Source organism: Scyliorhinus canicula, chromosome 10 (genome assembly GCF_902713615.1).
Source record: "Scyliorhinus canicula chromosome 10, sScyCan1.1, whole genome shotgun sequence".
NCBI classification, from domain to species: Eukaryota; Metazoa; Chordata; class Chondrichthyes; order Carcharhiniformes; family Scyliorhinidae; genus Scyliorhinus; species Scyliorhinus canicula.
The window spans coordinates 169824273-169841366 of record NC_052155.1 but is presented as its reverse complement, the minus strand read 5'-3'; the positions used below and the strand labels follow the sequence as shown (position 1 = coordinate 169841366).

Genomic DNA, 17094 nt, shown 5'->3' with positions numbered 1-17094 from the left:
TGAAGAAAAGTACCAGAGACTCATTACCCTCAGAGAAAAGAATTCCCCTCCTCTCTGTCCTAAATGTGTGATCACTTTTTAAACAGTAACCCCCCCCTAGTTCTGGATTTTCCCACAGGAGGAAACATCCTCTCCATATCCAACCTGCCAATACCCCTCCGGATTTTAAAAGGTTTTGATCAAATCACTTCTTACTCTTCTAAACTAGTGGATACAAATCTCAGCGCTCCAACTATACCTCACCTACCTATTCCGGGAATTATGTCTATCTTTATTCTTGGTAAGGTGCATGCTTGAGGTTGGTCAGACCGAGGACTGCCGCAGTTATTGCGTATCCATCAATGCTCAGGAGCTATTTAGGCAGCTTGAAAAAATGTTGGGAGGCTGTTGGGCTCGTCTATTTAAAAAGGTAATAATGCATTTCTATAGCACCTTTTGCAACTTCCAGGACATTCCAAAATGTTTTACTTTTGAAGTGCAGTCACTGTTGTAGGAAAATATTGTGGCCAATTTGCACATAGGAAACACCCACAATCAGCACTGAGATGAGGTATTTTAATGATGTTGGGCGAGTGGTACGATTGACCAAGGCACCAGGAGTGCAGGGGTGATTGCTTCTTCAAAATGGTGCCTTCCATCCCTTTATGCCCGCCTGAGGGGCCAAATGGATTTAATATCTAATCTGAGAGGCAAGTGTAATACACTCCCGGCTCTGTACAGGGAATGTCAGCCTAAATTCTGACAATTTGTGTTGAATGAGGGGAAAATGCTGGTTGTTAAGATGCAGAAGAAGGCCATTCCACCCATCTTGTCTGCATGTGATCGATTGGCAAATGGACTCTGCAAGCAGCGTTGCCACGGAGAATGCAGCAGAGAACAGTTATCTGTAACTGCCAAGTTTTTGTTTCAAATTCAAACTATATGCAGCATGACTCTTGCTCAAGGCATTGCCATGGAAATCAACTCTGGAATGGCTGTCCAAGTTTTCGTTTAGTTTGAGGAAGGCGTGTTATAACCCTACAGGAGGCCCAGGGATCAGCGTGCCTGTGGCCTCACCTGAATACGATCTACCCAAATGAGGGGGTGGGGCTACCTCCTTTCCCTAAGACTGCTGGGATACAAAATGCCCAGGTGTGGGCTGGGCGCAGGAGACCCTTCGGGCAGTGGGAGGAGTGAATAGTAACCTGAATACAACCATATTTTTCTACAGATATAGCTTCTGAGCTCACTTGCCTGAGACTTTACAAGGCATAATGTGTGGACGTGTTGCTTCTGTCTTTTTCCCTTTTATTGGTTATGGTCTAATACTCTTCCTTTTTTCTTTACTGGTGATTACATGGCTGGAAAGGAGTTGGGCGAGGGAATTGCGTCATTTCCTTTTTTTTTTCAGGTTGCAAGCCAGGAACTTGTAACTCCCATCTTCATGATCCATCTAACCTGCACATCTTTGGATTGTGGGAGGAAACCGGAGCACCCGAAGGAAACCCACGCACACACGGGGAGAACATGCAGACTCCGCACAGACAGTGACCCAAGCCAGGAATCGAAGTTGGGACCCTGGAACTGTGAAGCAACTGTGCTAACTACTGTGCTGTCGCATTTGTAGGAGGTCATTCGGCCCTTTGAGCCTGCACAAGCCCTTTGCAAAAGCACCCTACTTAAGCCCACACCTCCACCCTATCCATGTAATCCAATAACCCCACCTAACCTTTTGAACACTCTGGGGCGATTTAGCATGGCCAATCCACCTAACCTGCACATCTTTGGACAGTGGGAGGCAACTGGAGCACCCGGAGGAAACCCACGCAGACACGGGGGTGGGGAAAGTACAAACTCCCCACACGTTACCCGAGGCCAGAATTGAACCCGGGACCCGGAGTTGTGAGGCAGCAATGCTAACCACTGTGGCACCGTGCCGTGAGGGTTTTGCAGATGATACGAAATGTGGAAGCATTGGAAACTGCAAGGAGGATGACGTAGAAGTTGGTGGAACCGATGGCGAGGTGACTGATGAAGTTCAGTGCAGAGGAATGTGAAGTGGTAGGAAGAACATGGAGAGACTAATAAAATATATGATATAACTCGAAGTGGGGTGCAGGATCTGAGGGAGCTGGGTATAAGTGTGCAAGTCATTGAAGATGGCAGGGCAGGTGGTAGCTGCTGAAACTGACAGCTGTGTGTGGCAGTAATGGACATGAGTGAATCAAATTCCTTAACATCCTGCTCACGGAGAGGATGAAAGAAGACCCTGCTGCATGTTGAGTGAGTCAATTCCTTTTAAAAAGAGCACTGGCCAGATTCAATGATTACAAGATTAAGCTGCTGGTCAATGGGGATAGTGGGGCAAAGAAGAAAAGAGTATTTTATTCAATCCTATGCAATGTATATAAACCAGCTCCTTTTTTTAATTTTTCAGTGATCTTGTTTAATCGTACTGTTTAATTTTGCCTCTTGGAAATCTGGCAAAATGCATCATCATCATTTGTGCATGATTATAGTAACTAGCTCATATAATGTGAGAATGGTTTTATTACCGCCTTGTGTCATTGTATGATGGACATGAAACTCACTTCTGGGAGAAACTATTTTGAGCAGACAAAATTCATAAAGGACTGCTAACTTGTGAAGTGAAAGTCCAATAAGCGGGCTCGAGTGATGAAATTATTTATTTATCATGAAGTGACTGCATTTGCAAACTATTTCATTGGCTGTAAAGCGCTTTGAGGCATCTGGTGGTTAGGAAAGGAGATATATGAATGCAAATCTTTCTTTCACGCCACAAGGAGTGATGTGAGATGATTTGAATTTGATTGTCACGCGTACGGAGTACAGTGAAAAGTATTGTTCTGCAGACAGTTCGTTCCATACACAAAAAAGCATAGGACATGGATGTATCTCACTAGAAGGCTGTCTGCTGTTCGTTTGTGTGCTGTTCGTTTGTGCATCTTGAGTGACATAAACCAGCTTGTTTGAAGTTGCAACATTTCGTTTGGATTGATGATCTGTTTTGCTTTCTGGATGATAGGACAAAAGCTTTTGGGGAAACAGGAGATCTTGTTGTCTCCTGATCACACTGTTGTCTGTCCAGATATTGGATAGAATAATCTTTATTATTGTCACAAGTAGGCTTACATTAACACTGCAGTCAAGTTACTGTGAAAAGCCCCTGGTCGCCACATTCCGGCACCTGTTTGGGTACACGGAGAGAGAATTCAGAACGCCCAGTTCACCTAACAGCACGTCTTTCAGGACTTGTGGGAGGAAACCGGAGCACCCAGAGGAAACCAACGCAGACCTGGGAAGAATAACAATAACCAATTGTAGGGGACATTAATTCATTTTACAGAGTGACTGAAAGTTTGAATCGGAGAATGTGTAATGAAATTTGTAACATTTAGTGATTTATTTCGGAGTAAGTTTACTGGTAATTATACTGAAAATTAAAAGTCAGTTTAAAATTCCTAGCTGCAAAATTCTCAAAGACTGAAAACTAGTGATGAGAAACCAGCTGGTTTGGGTTTGGATTTGGATTGGATTTGTTTATTATCACGTGTACTGAGATACAGTGAAAAGTATTGTTATGCGCGTAGTTCAGACTGATCATTCGTACATGAAAAACAATACGTAGGGCAAACATTCAGCTCCGACTGTCTACATATACCATTCAAGGACCCTTGCTATATTAATTATAGGGAGGTTGCAGTCATACAGCTCGCACATAATCAATTGAACATTGTGTAACTGTAGCTCGTGTGTCCACTAAAAACAAGGGGCAGTGGGAAAGGGAGTTGATACATCATTGGTCAAAACAAATTCCTAGCATACACATGTCTAGTAGTTATTTGATCAGTAGAGACAAATATGTGCTTGGTGATATTATGATTAAGTCTGTGCCTAAATTGTGATTGGATAATCATACTGTTATACTATGCATTATAAATCCTAATTATTAGCTGTGAATGAATACAGATAATCCCTAAACAAATGTACTCTTTTTTTTTTTTGATTGGTATATTATTTGGAAGATAAGCAACCGTACAATTGCGCTGTGTTTTCGGTGTTTGGGGAGCTGGCAAGCCGCCTGGTGGATTTTTAACTCCCCTGCAATAGCTTGAATAAAGTTCTTGAACTGAAACTTGTGTCGTCTGTTCAGTTGTGAAGTGAGGGACACTATATAGTCGAATAACTGTTTAACTACCACAACAATACCTTTTTTAGCCCCAAGCTCTGAAAGCCCCCCTTTAACCTCCTCTACCTTTCTACTGCGCTCTTCTCCTTACAGCCTACCTCAGTGACCCATTACCTGTCGGAGGTGCTATTTTGTGGTCAAGATGCCAAACCAAGGTCTCGTTGGCCTTCTCGTTTGGATGTGGACCCCTTCGCTCTACCTTGAGCTGAGTGTCTCCCCGGTTATCCCTCAATTGACAGTTTTATGTAAAGGACAGATTACCCGGCTGTTATCATGAGCTTACTCTACATTAAATTGGCTGCTGCATGTCCTCTACCTCCAACGTACCTGATGGCTGTAAAACGCTGTGGGATTTTGTGAGGTTATGCAATACATTTACGAGTGCAGGTCCTATAGTGCTTGTATGCATAGATACCAGAATTAATGCAGTGATATTTATTTTGATTTATTTTAGTTGAGGCATTACTTTGGGAAAAATCTTGTGCCGTGTTTTCCGCCTAAGAATTACCTTGCACCGACTGAGTCTATGGCTGAAGAAAGAAGACTTCAATTACAGCAGTATATTCAGAAAGGTAAGTCTATCAGACTGATTTCCGGGAAAATCCCTTCGACTTGATGAGCTGGTCTTAAGAGAATTGGTTATGACTGGCCATAAATACATGTATTGATGTGTCTGGGCTCCGAGAGGACAAATATCAGCCAGTGTCCATGCCTCCAATCCTGACACTGAACTGAGTTAGGAGATGAGTGAATGTTAGGTGAGGACAGACTTTTTTTTTCTCTCTTGTCACCTGTTCCCAATCCATGATCAGATATTTCTACCTCAAATAATCACCTGGCGAGGGTACAGGAGAGCTCCGGGAATTTGGGCAACAGTATTCCAGCAATTTCCGAAGTAGAAAAATACCTCAACACTCCTGTTTTAAACAATTTTTCAAATTCAGCCCTGAAATTGAAGCCACTGATGGATTATCTTGTGCCAATTGGTTCTCATTGAGTGAATATCATCCAGCTGGCAACAACTCTGTATAATAGCAACAGTGGGTTCGAACAATGGAAGGCTGCACTAAATCTCTTGGTGACCCTTCATTTCAGCTGGTGACCCTTCATTTCAGCTGGTCACAGGAATTTATGCTGTTACTGGAAATTCATTGTTGCACGTTTTACTATGGGCGTAAAACGCGTTTATTGGAGTGTATTAACACGCCTCCGAGTTCGACGTGTGCTTAACACTGCTAGGCTCTGTTCTATGTAATTATTTAGCTCTGGAGTCGCCAGCTGCCGTATAGGCAACGTCACAAGTATTCCAAGGTCAAGTTCAAAGTAATAAAGACGATACACCGATTAGTCAAGTTCAAACGATCAATATTTATTATACAGTTAATAATAAATACTCATGCACACACTAAGAGACTAAGCTACAACTAAACATAAGCAAACAGAATACTTATCTAACAGGAACAGGCAAGGTCAGAGAACGAGGCCTTCGTCCTGGTTTTGTCTGCAGCCTTCAGCAAGCGTTCTGGTACTTGGGAGTCTAGCGGGCTTGGATCGCGTAGCGAGCGTTGAACTTACGGTTTCGGCGGCTGGTGCTCAACGGCTGGAGTCAGGATACCAGGTGTCAGTCGGGGCCGGAGCACGGGTGTAACAGACCGGACAACACGAGGTCCCTATCTTTTATAGGGGTTCCGTTGTCCTTCCCTCTTCTCGGGCGGGCTCTACCTATTGGATCAATTTCTTATCGATACTGGATTAATTCCCCAATGCGAGGGGGTCTCCGTGATGGAGGGGGCGTTTCTTATGTCCTTTTGTTTGGAGGTTTCTGGTGCCTCGATGTCTGGGTCTTGATTGGAATGTGTCCATTCAGAACCAAATGTATCTATTGTGTGGGTGTTCAAGTCTGATGGCCTCATTAGCATGCAAAGCGTTTTGCCATTTGCACCTAGCTAAGGTCTTTTCACCTGAGCCCAAACTGGTTTCTGCTGCTGCAGAATGCAAACTGCTCTTTGCAGACTGCTGTTCTGGCTGAACTGTCTGTTTCCCAGCAGCCTTCCATTTTAGTTTGGCTCAGTGTCCACTTTGCGTGGCCAGCATGGCTACATTCCCTCCTTGTGATCCTCACAATCATACTATTGTGAAGGATCACCTACGTACTTTGCCTCCTTGTGTTCTGACCTCTTGCCAGTTCCTGTTCTACTCTGTTCTAAACTATGGGAAGAAGAGAAAAAAATTTTAACTAACATTTCTACTTGGCCCTATGTCAAAGGGACGTGCATTACTACAATTGGGAACCTCTACCTATCACTATTAACCTTAACCTTAACTTAAACATTTAATCACTCTAAACCTTAACCATTCACACCACAACATCACACTTCCCAACTCGGCAGTCGAGTATGGAACAATATAATACATGGCTGAATTTTATTTACAGAGTGTTGTAATCAGTGAGGGGTTGAGGGGTTTGGTGGAATCCGAAGATGGGGGATTGCACTCTATAGATGGGTGAGGTGCTGGAACGAGAGGCTCTCCTCTTCCATTTCCTCAACCTGAGGGTCTGCACTAGGATGATGAGGATCGCGATCACCAACAGTGATTCGATTATGTAGGACATGGAGTACCACGTCATGAATTTAGTACACCAGGTCTGAACCTCGCTGATCAGAGCTGAGCACTGGGGGTTTGCTGTACTAACATTTACGGTGGGGGTTGTGGGGGAAACGTGTCTTGTTTCCACACATATACATATGACATTGAACAGTAATAAGTGGGCTTCCATCATCTTTTGTTGTTCTTCTTCTTTCTCTTCCTTCTTCCTCCGGTATTGACAATCCTGGCTTCGACCTCTGTCTCGTCCTTTGAAACCTTTGGGATCAAGCACAGTATCTGTCAATACACAGTTTAAGACCTTTACTTGTTAGTGCATCTGTCTTTCAAAACCCAATTGACCCTTTAAAATGACTGGCTAAGTCACACCCTGTGACTCCCCTCATTTTTTTTTTCAAAAAGCGAATTTAAAGACCAGCATACACCTAACAATCCTTCCTTCTGCGAGCCGTCTCGCAGGCTTTGCTGATTTACCATCCGAATGTTCCCGGATGTAAATAGCATGTGGGATGGCGGCCGAAGGGCTACCTAACCTAAAATGAAAACAAACTTGGAAACAAACATCCGAATGAGTTGCGTATGGGCCGCTACGGGTACGAGTTGGATGGGATCCCCGGGTAGGGCGTGCTGTGCCATACCCGAGCTTGGCTGACCAAGGGTTGGTTCTCAGACAGGGCGGGTCCTCAGTGCCGTTTGTCCACTGCCTGAGTAACCTGGAGAAAACGGGTACGAATGTGTTTACCATGACTTGCAGCCTCTATTTCGCCGAATAGAGGGGCACCTAAAAACAATGGAGCCAAGATGCTCCAACTGAGGACATCACTGAAGTTCTCAGAGATATCTGCGGACAAGCTATTTGGCGTGTGGCCTTACAACTTTGGAAAGGATCTCCAATCAAACCGAAGTTCTCAGAAGTTTCGGCAGACAAGCTAACGTGTATGTGAGGTGGTCACAATCTTTTCAGCTGAAAAGAAGATGTCCATCCTCCAACTGAAACATTTACATTCCTGAAAACAAACAAACATAAAACGAAGACAAACATACGTGCAGGTTCCATCAGAAAGGACATCGTTTCCCTCAAACGATTCCTATCTTACATCATCTGGACACCTCACTTTGATTCTGCCTCTGTGAACAGGGTCACAAAGGGGTTGCCGTGTCGGGAGTCAGACACCGTGTCGTCCTGCTCTCCCGGATCCCACACCCTTGTGTGGATCAGGCATGCAATTTTGGAGTTGTGTGACCGGGGGTCACTTTCGTCATTGCGGACAAGTCTGTAGGAATTGTCCCTGTGCCATTGTGTGGCGTCGAGTGTGTTGTCGGGGTAGTCGGGGTCGGGTGGTGGTTCGGGGTTTTTGAGGTAAGTGACTTCCATGGGGTCACTGGAGTCGGGGTCGTAGTTGGTGCAGTGTGGGCTGTATGGCTGTGTGGTGTCGCTGTCTTCAGAGTCAGTGTCTGTCCTACTGTCTCTGCTGTGGCAGCTTGTGGGCGTGTCGGGGCGTGGTCTGTAGTGGTCTGGGGGCGGAGTCGTGGGCGAGTCCGTGGATGAACTGGTCTGTGAGGGGGATGGTGGAAAAGTGTCTCTGGTGGGCGGGGTGAAGTGTTCTGCTGCGTCTAGCAGGACATGGTGAGCATGGTTGGCCTGTGTTCCATATGCCTTTAACTGGTTTATATGGAACCACGCGGTCTTCCCATTAGGATACTTTATCCTGTAAACGGAGGGGCTAATTTTGTCCGAAATTGAGTAGGGACCGGAATATTTGGAGCCAAAAAACTGCTGGGGTTATAAACAGATAACATTACCTGTTGCCCAACCTGGAATTCTGTGGTGTGTACGGTCTTATTGAAACAGGCAGTCCGTTGCTGTCGGCGTTTCCCTAGCTGGACTGCGGCTGCGAGCTGTGCAGACCTCACAGTCTCAACTAGATCTTTAACTGCCTTTTCATGTGTGAGGGCCGTCACTTCGGGGCTTGTCATGTCCAGTCCTAAAAGGAATTCTGTACCTTTCATAGGGCGTCCGGTCATGAGTGTGTGTGGTGTGTATCCTGTAGATGTGGAGACAGTGTTCCTTATGAACATAAGTGCAAATGGGAGCACTGAATCCCATGTGGAATTGTTCTCTTGAACCATTTTCCTAAGGGTAGTTTTTAGGGTCCGATTCATGCGCTCCACAATCCCGCTGGACTGTGGATGATACGCAATATGGAAGTTCTGTTTGATTCCGAATATTGTCAGGACGTTCCTCATGACCCGTCCTGTGAAGTGAGATCCCTGGTCCGAATCGATACTTCGGGGTAAACCCCATCTCGTGAAGATGTGGTGGGTCAGGATCTTTGCAGCTGTCTTAGCTGTGTTCGTTCGTGAGGGAAATGCCTCTACCCATTTGGTAAAGGTATCTATCACCACCAGAACGTATTTATAGCCATTCCTGCAAGGGGGCAATGGACCTATAAAGTCGATCTGGAGGTTTGTCCAAGGGCCGTTAACTGGGCGAGTATGCCGAAGTTGTGCTTTCTTAGAATACCGCTCCGGGTTATTCTGAGCACAAATCAGGCAATTCTCTATGTAGTGCGTTACATCATTCCTGAGATTAGGCCACCAACAGAGTTGCCTGAGGTGCCTCGTTGTTGCATCAATTCCCTGATGCCCGTGTCCGTCATGGAACAAGGCAATCATCTGATTCCTGTCCTGCTGTGGGACCACATAAAGTTGGTCCTTAATGATCACACCCTCATGTGTGGTCAGTGCGTGTTTAAAGTGCTCGTAAGCAGGCACAAAGTTTCCCTTGAAAACCTCCCTGAGGTCTCCGTCCTGTTTTTGTGCTGCCACGAGATCTTTAATATCAGTCTGTGAGACTTGGACTGCGCTCACAGGGGCGCTAGCTGGTGCGCTAGCTGGGGGGGTCCATAAGTGTCCTCTCCTGGAACCTGCCTTAGCCAATGCGTCGGCCTTTACATTCCCAGGGGGTGATGACCTATGGTGGCTTCTTACTTTTATTATGCCGAAGGTCCTGTCCTTCGCTTTCTCTAGGATATGCTGGAGTAAGGGGGCTGATGGAAGGGGTTTTCCGTCTGCGGAGACAAAACCTCGTGTCCTCCACAGGGGCAGAAAATCTGTTAGGCTATTGCAGACATATAAGCTGTCTGAATATATGTCTGCTGGGCTGGGGAAAGAATCGGGGTGGTCCACTATGTACGCTATGGCTGCTAGCTCTGCTGCCTGCGCGCCTAAGTGACCTGGTAACTTAAGAGCTATCTCTTCGAGAGCGCGCCCCTGCGCGTCCTCTACATAGATGCCGCATCCTGTGATACGCTCACCATTTAAAACTGTGGAGGAACCGTCTACATAAATCCTCAAGGGTCCACACGTGTCTGTGGGCTGGGGGCTTTGTTTCGGGTTCCCTATCTTCCTGGGGGGTGTTTTGGCTAAAAAGGGTCCTGTGTTATGCAGGGGAGCTACAATTTCACAGTCATGGGGCTGTCCGGGGTATTGGAGGTTGTCTGCTAAGTATGTGTGTGTGCGTGTCCGTTTCACTGTAATGTCCCGTCCTTGTAAAAGTAGGGTCCACCTAGCTGCCCTAATCTGGCTAACTGAACCGTCCTTCAGTCGACCGTCTAGTAGTAGCTGTGTGGGTGTATGTTCGGTCAGAATAGTAATGGGGTTGAGTCCGGTGATGTATGAGAAATACTGCACTGCCCAGAAGACAGCAAGGAGGTGCCTCTCACAGGCTGAAAATCCTTGCTCTACCGGGTCTAACAGTCGGGAGGCATAAGCCACTGGTCTTAGCTGCTCGTGCCGTTCCTGAAGCAACCCGGCCGAGAGGGTCAGATCTGTGCTAGCTACCTCTATTGCGTACGGTGAAAGTTGGTCGGGGACTAGCAGCGCGGGTGCTGCACTAAGGGCTCGTTTCAACTCTTCCACAGCGCCTGTATGCTGCGGAAGCCATTCCCAGGGGGCTCCTTTCTTAAGGAGGTCTGAAAGTGGGGCGGCTTTTGTCGCGAATCCGTCGATGTGGTTCCGACAATAGCCAACCAGTCCTAAAAACGACCGGAGGGCTGATACATTTTGGGGAAGGGGCAATTTGACAATCGAATCTATTCTTTTGAATTCGATCTCGCGTTTGCCGTGCGTGATGACTGATCCCAAATACATCACTTTACTTTCCAATATTTGGGCCTTTTTCGGGTTAACTTTACAGCCAATTTCAGTTAAGAGTTCTAGGAGTTCGGCCAGAAGCGAAATGTGCTCTGCCTTTGTGTCTGTCTGCAGTAGTAGGTCGTCTACATACTGTACCAGACAATCGGGTCGGGAAAATTTTTCTAATCCACTTGCCAGCTGTCGGTGGAAAATGGAGGGTGAATTGTGGAATCCTTGTGGGAGGCATGTCCACGTGTACTGCTGAGTTTGAAAGTGAATGCGAATTTGTATTGGCACGCTTTTGCCAAAGGTATTGACCAGAATCCATTACTGATGTCCAATACCGTGAAGTACTTGGCGTTGAGACCCTGCTTGAGCATGGTCTCGGGACTAGTAGCTACCGTTGGGGCTACTGCGGGGGTTACTTTGTTGAGTTCCCGATAATCGATGGTCAGACGCCATGATCCATCGGGCTTCCTCACTGGCCAAATAGGGGCATTGTTGGTGGAGGCTACCGTTCTCAGTACACCTTGGTCCAACAAGCTGCCTATAACCTTTTCTATTTCCACCTCTGCCTCGAGGGGAAATCTATACTGCTTTTGCGGTCGGGGGTCCTGTCCGGTAACATGAACTTGTCCAGTCATTCTGCCACAGTCATGACGGTGACTTGCAAATGCTGTCCTGTGTTTGTTTAGTAGGGCCTTAATTTGTCGGTCGGTGTGGAGTGTAGTCAGGTCGAATGAGTACTCTCCCACTGCGCTAATCCGATTAGCGTAGTCTCCTACTGTGAGGGTGGCTGGTGCTCTGTCTGATCTCGCCATTCGCCAGACACACTGGTTCACTGGGTCGAACGACAAGCTGTGAGCGTTCATAAAATCTATCCCCAGGATGTGCTCTGCTGTCCGGGGAAGATTTACTAAAACTACGGGGTGCCTTGTGCTAATGTTCCCTAGCTGGATCGCTACGGGTGCTGTGATATGTCCCTGCTGCGAGTGTCCGGTGAACCCGCTAAGTGTGATGGTGGAGGTGGTCGGCCACGTGTCTGCGTGTGCCGTGGTTGTGGAGTTAATGGTGGTGCGGGATCCTCCTGTGTCCCACAGTAACTCTATGGGCTTCCCTTTTACTTTTGCCGTGACTACGGGCCTCCCTGATGAGTCCCATAGTGTGTCACAGACCCAAGTGGGGGAGCCCGAACACCGTCAGTTCGTCTCGTCCACATTGGTGGGTCCTGACTGTACTGCTACATTGTGGATGGGTTTTGCCTTGTTGCGGTTCAGAGTGCCTGTCTGCTGGCCTCTCTGAGATCGCTGGGGTGCTTGGCATTCTTTAGCCCAATGCCCTAACTGTCCACAGTTATAGCATTCCTGTCCTTTCTGTTGTGGGCTGCTCTTACCTTCATTTACCCATGCGGGCTTCTGGTGCTCTCTGACTGCTTGGATATCTGCAGCAGCCTGAGCCTCTTCTGGGGATCTAACCTTTCCTTTTGCCTGAAGCGATTGCTCCCAAGCGCGGGACAATCTTTTCAGGACCCATTTTTCGTTATGGGCCTCTTCTGAGGGGTCGTAACTATTGCAAGCGCTCTGTCCTGCTTCTGTTGCGTGTGAGATAATTGTGCGCGTCCACTTAACCATGTTTTCGCGGGTTAAATGCGCTCTATCTAGCTGTCCGAAAACTGCGCTGAAATGAATCCACAGCCTTCCTGCGAATGCTGTGGGGTGTTCGGATCTCTTCTGCCTGCACTTATTCAATCCTTCTACGGGGTCACCTCTATTGTACCCGATGGCATCTAAAATGGCAGTGTGCATCTCCTCTAGGCTGCCTCCTGCCACGTTTTGTGGGTCGGGGAGGGCTGCCACTACACTCTGGTCTAAGCTCAGCACGGTGAGCTTAACCTGCTCTCTCTCATCCAGGCCGTACATGGTAGCCTGCTGCTTTACTTTAGCGAAAAACTGGTGGGGGTCTACGGTGGGGAGGAACGGAGTGATCTTTTCACAAGCGTCCCTTAGCTGGGTTACTGTTAAAGGGGTGGTGTAAGTTATGTCTGGGGCGCCTTCTGATTCGGCTTTCCTCTGTGTGGTTACGGGATTCATGGGTGCGGTTATGGTCTGAGCTGTGGGGGGTTGGGGTGCCTGTCGTTTCTGCTGAGCTGCGGGCGCACATGTTCCCTGAACATAACGCTGCGCTGTCTCGCTTAATTCCTGCCAATCTGGGGCGTTTTCCCCATCTAACTGAGCTCCAAAGGTGCTTTGGAAGCCATTCTGCACCGAAAGCAGAGATTGCAGTTCCGCAATCTGTTTCCTGCATTTCGCGTGGTCAACTGTGCTTTGTCTTTGTTCGGTCGTTGCAGCATGGAGTGCTCTCAAAGCTGCTTTGAGATCGGAACATTGCCTCTGCAATGCCTCCACCTGCTTTTCCGATTCCTGTCTTATCAGAACGGCACGTTGCACGTCCTGATAGGCTTTCTCATACTGGGTCTGGGAACTGTTCAGATGAGCTAGACAAGACTGGTGAGCCCTCTTGGCATCATCCACCTCTCTATCCTTCTCTGCCAACTTCCCTTTTAATTCCAGGTTTTCTTTCTCGATGTCCCTGACATCGACCTTACTCATTCGGTTCCTTTCCTCTAAATCTGTCCGGAGCGTCCTGATGACCTCCTCTGCGCCTCGCAACTGTGCCAAGCAGGACACAATCGCCATCGGCTTGCGTGCTTTACCTAAACTCTTTTTGTGTATTTGAGAGAGGTTCTCCCACCAAGTATGACCTATACTTCCGGGACCTGTCTCCTCATTTGCACAAAACTCTTTCCAAAGGGGCCATCCCTTTCCTTGTAAATATTTGCGGAGTTCCAGCTCCCACGTGGGACACTGGCCTACTCTGCTACTGCTGCTGGTCGCTGCGACCACAAACTTTGCTGGATCCATCAGACGTTCCATTGCCTGCATGGCCATTTCCTCTGACTCTCTTTTTATAATTTGGAACAGGGGGTTGCTGGGGTGGTGTTTCGTAAAAAGGGTACGGCTTACGCTATTTTCCGATCACAAAACTACCGAAAGTTTGTCGCAACAAAAAGCTTTCAGTTTTACCTTACAGCCCTGTTAGTACGCATGCACTAAAACACACTTCCGAATTTCGCTTATTATTTTGAACACCTTGAATACTTGTGATCTCTTTCTTTCTCTGCAATTTGGAGTTCTAATTCAAATTTCAGGGTCCTGGACACTGTGGTGTTTCCACTTACAACAGGGTCCCGGCGGAGTCGCCACTAAATGTTGCACGTTTTACTATGGGCGTAAAACGCGTTTATTGGAGTGTATTAACACGCCTCCGAGTTCGACGTGTGCTTAACACTGCTAGGCTCTGTTCTATGTAATTATTTAGCTCTGGAGTCGCCAGCTGCCGTATAGGCAACGTCACAAGTATTCCAAGGTCAAGTTCAAAGTAATAAAGACGATACACCGATTAGTCAAGTTCAAACGATCAATATTTATTATACAGTTAATAATAAATACTCATGCACACACTAAGAGACTAAGCTACAACTAAACATAAGCAAACAGAATACTTATCTAACAGGAACAGGCAAGGTCAGAGAACGAGGCCTTCGTCCTGGTTTTGTCTGCAGCCTTCAGCAAGCGTTCTGGTACTTGGGAGTCTAGCGGGCTTGGATCGCGTAGCGAGCGTTGAACTTACGGTTTCGGCGGCTGGTGCTCAACGGCTGGAGTCAGGATACCAGGTGTCAGTCGGGGCCGGAGCACGGGTGTAACAGACCGGACAACACGAGGTCCCTATCTTTTATAGGGGTTCCGTTGTCCTTCCCTCTTCTCGGGCGGGCTCTACCTATTGGATCAATTTCTTATCGATACTGGATTAATTCCCCAATGCGAGGGGGTCTCCGTGATGGAGGGGGCGTTTCTTATGTCCTTTTGTTTGGAGGTTTCTGGTGCCTCGATGTCTGGGTCTTGATTGGAATGTGTCCATTCAGAACCAAATGTATCTATTGTGTGGGTGTTCAAGTCTGATGGCCTCATTAGCATGCAAAGCGTTTTGCCATTTGCACCTAGCTAAGGTCTTTTCACCTGAGCCCAAACTGGTTTCTGCTGCTGCAGAATGCAAACTGCTCTTTGCAGACTGCTGTTCTGGCTGAACTGTCTGTTTCCCAGCAGCCTTCCATTTTAGTTTGGCTCAGTGTCCATTTTGCGTGGCCAGCATGGCTACATCATACTGTGCAACCAGTATGTCTTTTGTGACGTTGGCTTCATCCTAATATATCCTTACAGCACCAAAGCACTTTCCACACGCAGTCCAGCATCTCCAACGAACTGGAATTTCAAAAGTATTTGTGTGGAACGAATGGGATAGAGCATCACGGGGTTAAAAATGTCCCTTTAAAAAAAATAAATTTACACATTAGAAAGCGGTAAATGTGGTATTTTCTTGATCATCCTACAAGGACATTCTGAATTCTCTGTGTACCTGAACAGGCACTGGATTGTGGCGACTAGGGGCTTTTGGCAGTAACCTCATTGCAGTGTTAATGTAAGCCTACTTGTGACAATAAAGATTATTATTAAGTGGAAAGTGTTACAACACTACACCAGCAGCTAAACAACAGATCTCTCATTGTAAATCTATCCAGAATAAAATCAAATCGGAGGAATACAGTGCTTGCCATTAGTACATTTTGAAGCGTTTTTGATTTCTTGGGTGATGGGTGAAATTTGTTTGCGTAGCATCGCTTCTGGCGGTCTTGCGCAGACTTGTGTTGATTTTCTAGGGGGCAGACAATTATTTAATTCAAGATGCTTTACTCAAATAACAGCCACTGTTGCTGCCTGCCCTTGGAGCATCAACATAAATGGCACTGCATGAACAAATTCCTCCCCGTTAATAATTTTACATTATGCAAATACTAAGTTTGGTGTATTGCCATTTCACTGTTGTGACAAGATGGTAAACCGTTTAAAAAGTGGACCAAAACCTTGCTATATCTATTTCCACCCAAGAGGTCTTTGTATATAGAACTGCAATTATGCCAAATTAATGTTGGCAATGCTTGCAATTATTACTGTAAGTCTAATGATCATTCATAAGTCTGTGATATACAGAAATTTCTAAAGCTGACAAAAGTGTGCATTTCCAGTCTTTATAAAACCAGTTCAATCTGGATGATTCAACCATTAAAGATCGTGGGCAGGATTTTCCGGCCGTCACGCCGGCAACCGGAAACTGAGGTCAATGGACCATTACGTGGTCCGCGTCCCGCCCGTGGCGATCTTGCAGCAGGCGAGACAGAGGAATCCAGCCCATGGCTACATCTGTCATCTTATGTCTGTAACATTTGTCTAATAGGAATGAACAATTATAAGCCTCGATTATAACCCAGGCTGCCTGATGATGCGAAGGGGTTCAATGATTTGTCAAAATGACCACGTGAGGGGGATCTGGGGGAAGTTGCACAGCAAGCTGCCATTTCTAATCGAGCTGAATTTGGGCCTACCTAACATGCTGAAGTCATGGACTTGTATAGCACAATTTTAGCTCCGGAAATTGGGGAAAGTCATCACAGAAGTGGGAGGCCCTAGACGGACCTGAAAGGTTAATATGAAAAACAAAACTAAATTTCTGTCGCAATTACTGGTTTACCAGGAGGAAGAGCAGGAACACTTCTCTCAATCTCACCAGGAAACTTTTGGGCCTCCCCAGCTCTGGTCGTCTTCCTAGAACTGTCATCTGTTGATTCCTGCTAGCGCTAACCTTTTGGGCCTCTGACATTGTCTGGCTGCCACTAAGAGTGCCCGTACCCACCTGCCAGCATTTTTTTTTTAAAAATAATTTTTATTGAAGAAATTTTTCAAAATACAAACATTTTAACCCCCCCCTACATTTACATTTAAATTACAACAAAACAAAGTCAAACCCCCCTACTTAACACAAAAAAGAAAAAAAAAGTCCCCCCCCCCCCCCCCGTCCCCCCCTACTTGCGCGTCCCCCCCCCCCCCCCCCCCCCCCCCCCCCCCCCCCCCCCGCCGGCGAACCGACAGTCAGACCAACTTATCATTTCTAGCAGCGTCCTCGGGCAGGCCTTGCCCGTGCCACCACCGCTACTGTACTTCCTTCGTCTTTGTCCCCCCCCCCCCTCCCCTCCCGCCCTCCCCTCCCCT

At 46.9% G+C, this 17094-nt stretch overlaps 1 protein-coding gene across 4 annotated transcripts in view; it reads left to right on the top strand.

The window, feature by feature from the left end:
* The window catches only part of LOC119972768 (sorting nexin-31-like), a 149741-nt gene that overhangs the window by 15719 nt on the left and 116928 nt on the right, over positions 1-17094 (top strand). For all 4 annotated transcript variants that reach the window (XM_038810113.1, XM_038810109.1, XM_038810112.1 and 1 more), the window contains exon 3: positions 4644-4761. In XM_038810113.1, the coding sequence (XP_038666041.1) occupies positions 4644-4761 (118 nt within the window). The remainder of the gene's footprint in view (positions 1-4643; positions 4762-17094) is intronic.